General features: G+C 50.5%; 1 protein-coding gene across 1 annotated transcript in view; it reads left to right on the top strand.

Moving 5' to 3' along the window:
* The window catches only part of zranb1b (zinc finger, RAN-binding domain containing 1b), a 16913-nt gene that overhangs the window by 12868 nt on the left and 3833 nt on the right, over positions 1–212 (top strand). The window contains exon 7 of the mRNA XM_035663136.1: positions 31–151. Within this exon, the coding sequence (XP_035519029.1) occupies positions 31–151 (121 nt within the window). The remainder of the gene's footprint in view (positions 1–30; positions 152–212) is intronic.

The following is a 212-nucleotide window of genomic DNA, read 5'->3' as shown; positions in this document are numbered from 1 at the left end:
TCTGTGTGTGTGTCTGTGTGTGACCTGCAGGTTTTACACGCGCTGGAAGGAGTGGGAGTCGTGGTATTCCCAGAGCTTCGGCCTGCACTTTTCACTGCGAGAGGAACAGTGGCAGGAAGACTGGGCTTTCATCCTTTCCCTGGCTAGTCAGGTACATGAAAGCAAACACACATTAATATGGAGGACCGGAGCTTGATGTGCTTAAAATGTGA

Source organism: Morone saxatilis, unplaced genomic scaffold (genome assembly GCF_004916995.1).
Source record: "Morone saxatilis isolate NCDOM2014 unplaced genomic scaffold, NCSU_SB_2.0 Contig19, whole genome shotgun sequence".
NCBI classification, from domain to species: domain Eukaryota; kingdom Metazoa; phylum Chordata; class Actinopteri; family Moronidae; genus Morone; species Morone saxatilis.
The sequence above is the reverse complement of the archived record's forward strand: the minus strand, read 5'-3'. Positions and strand labels throughout refer to the sequence as shown.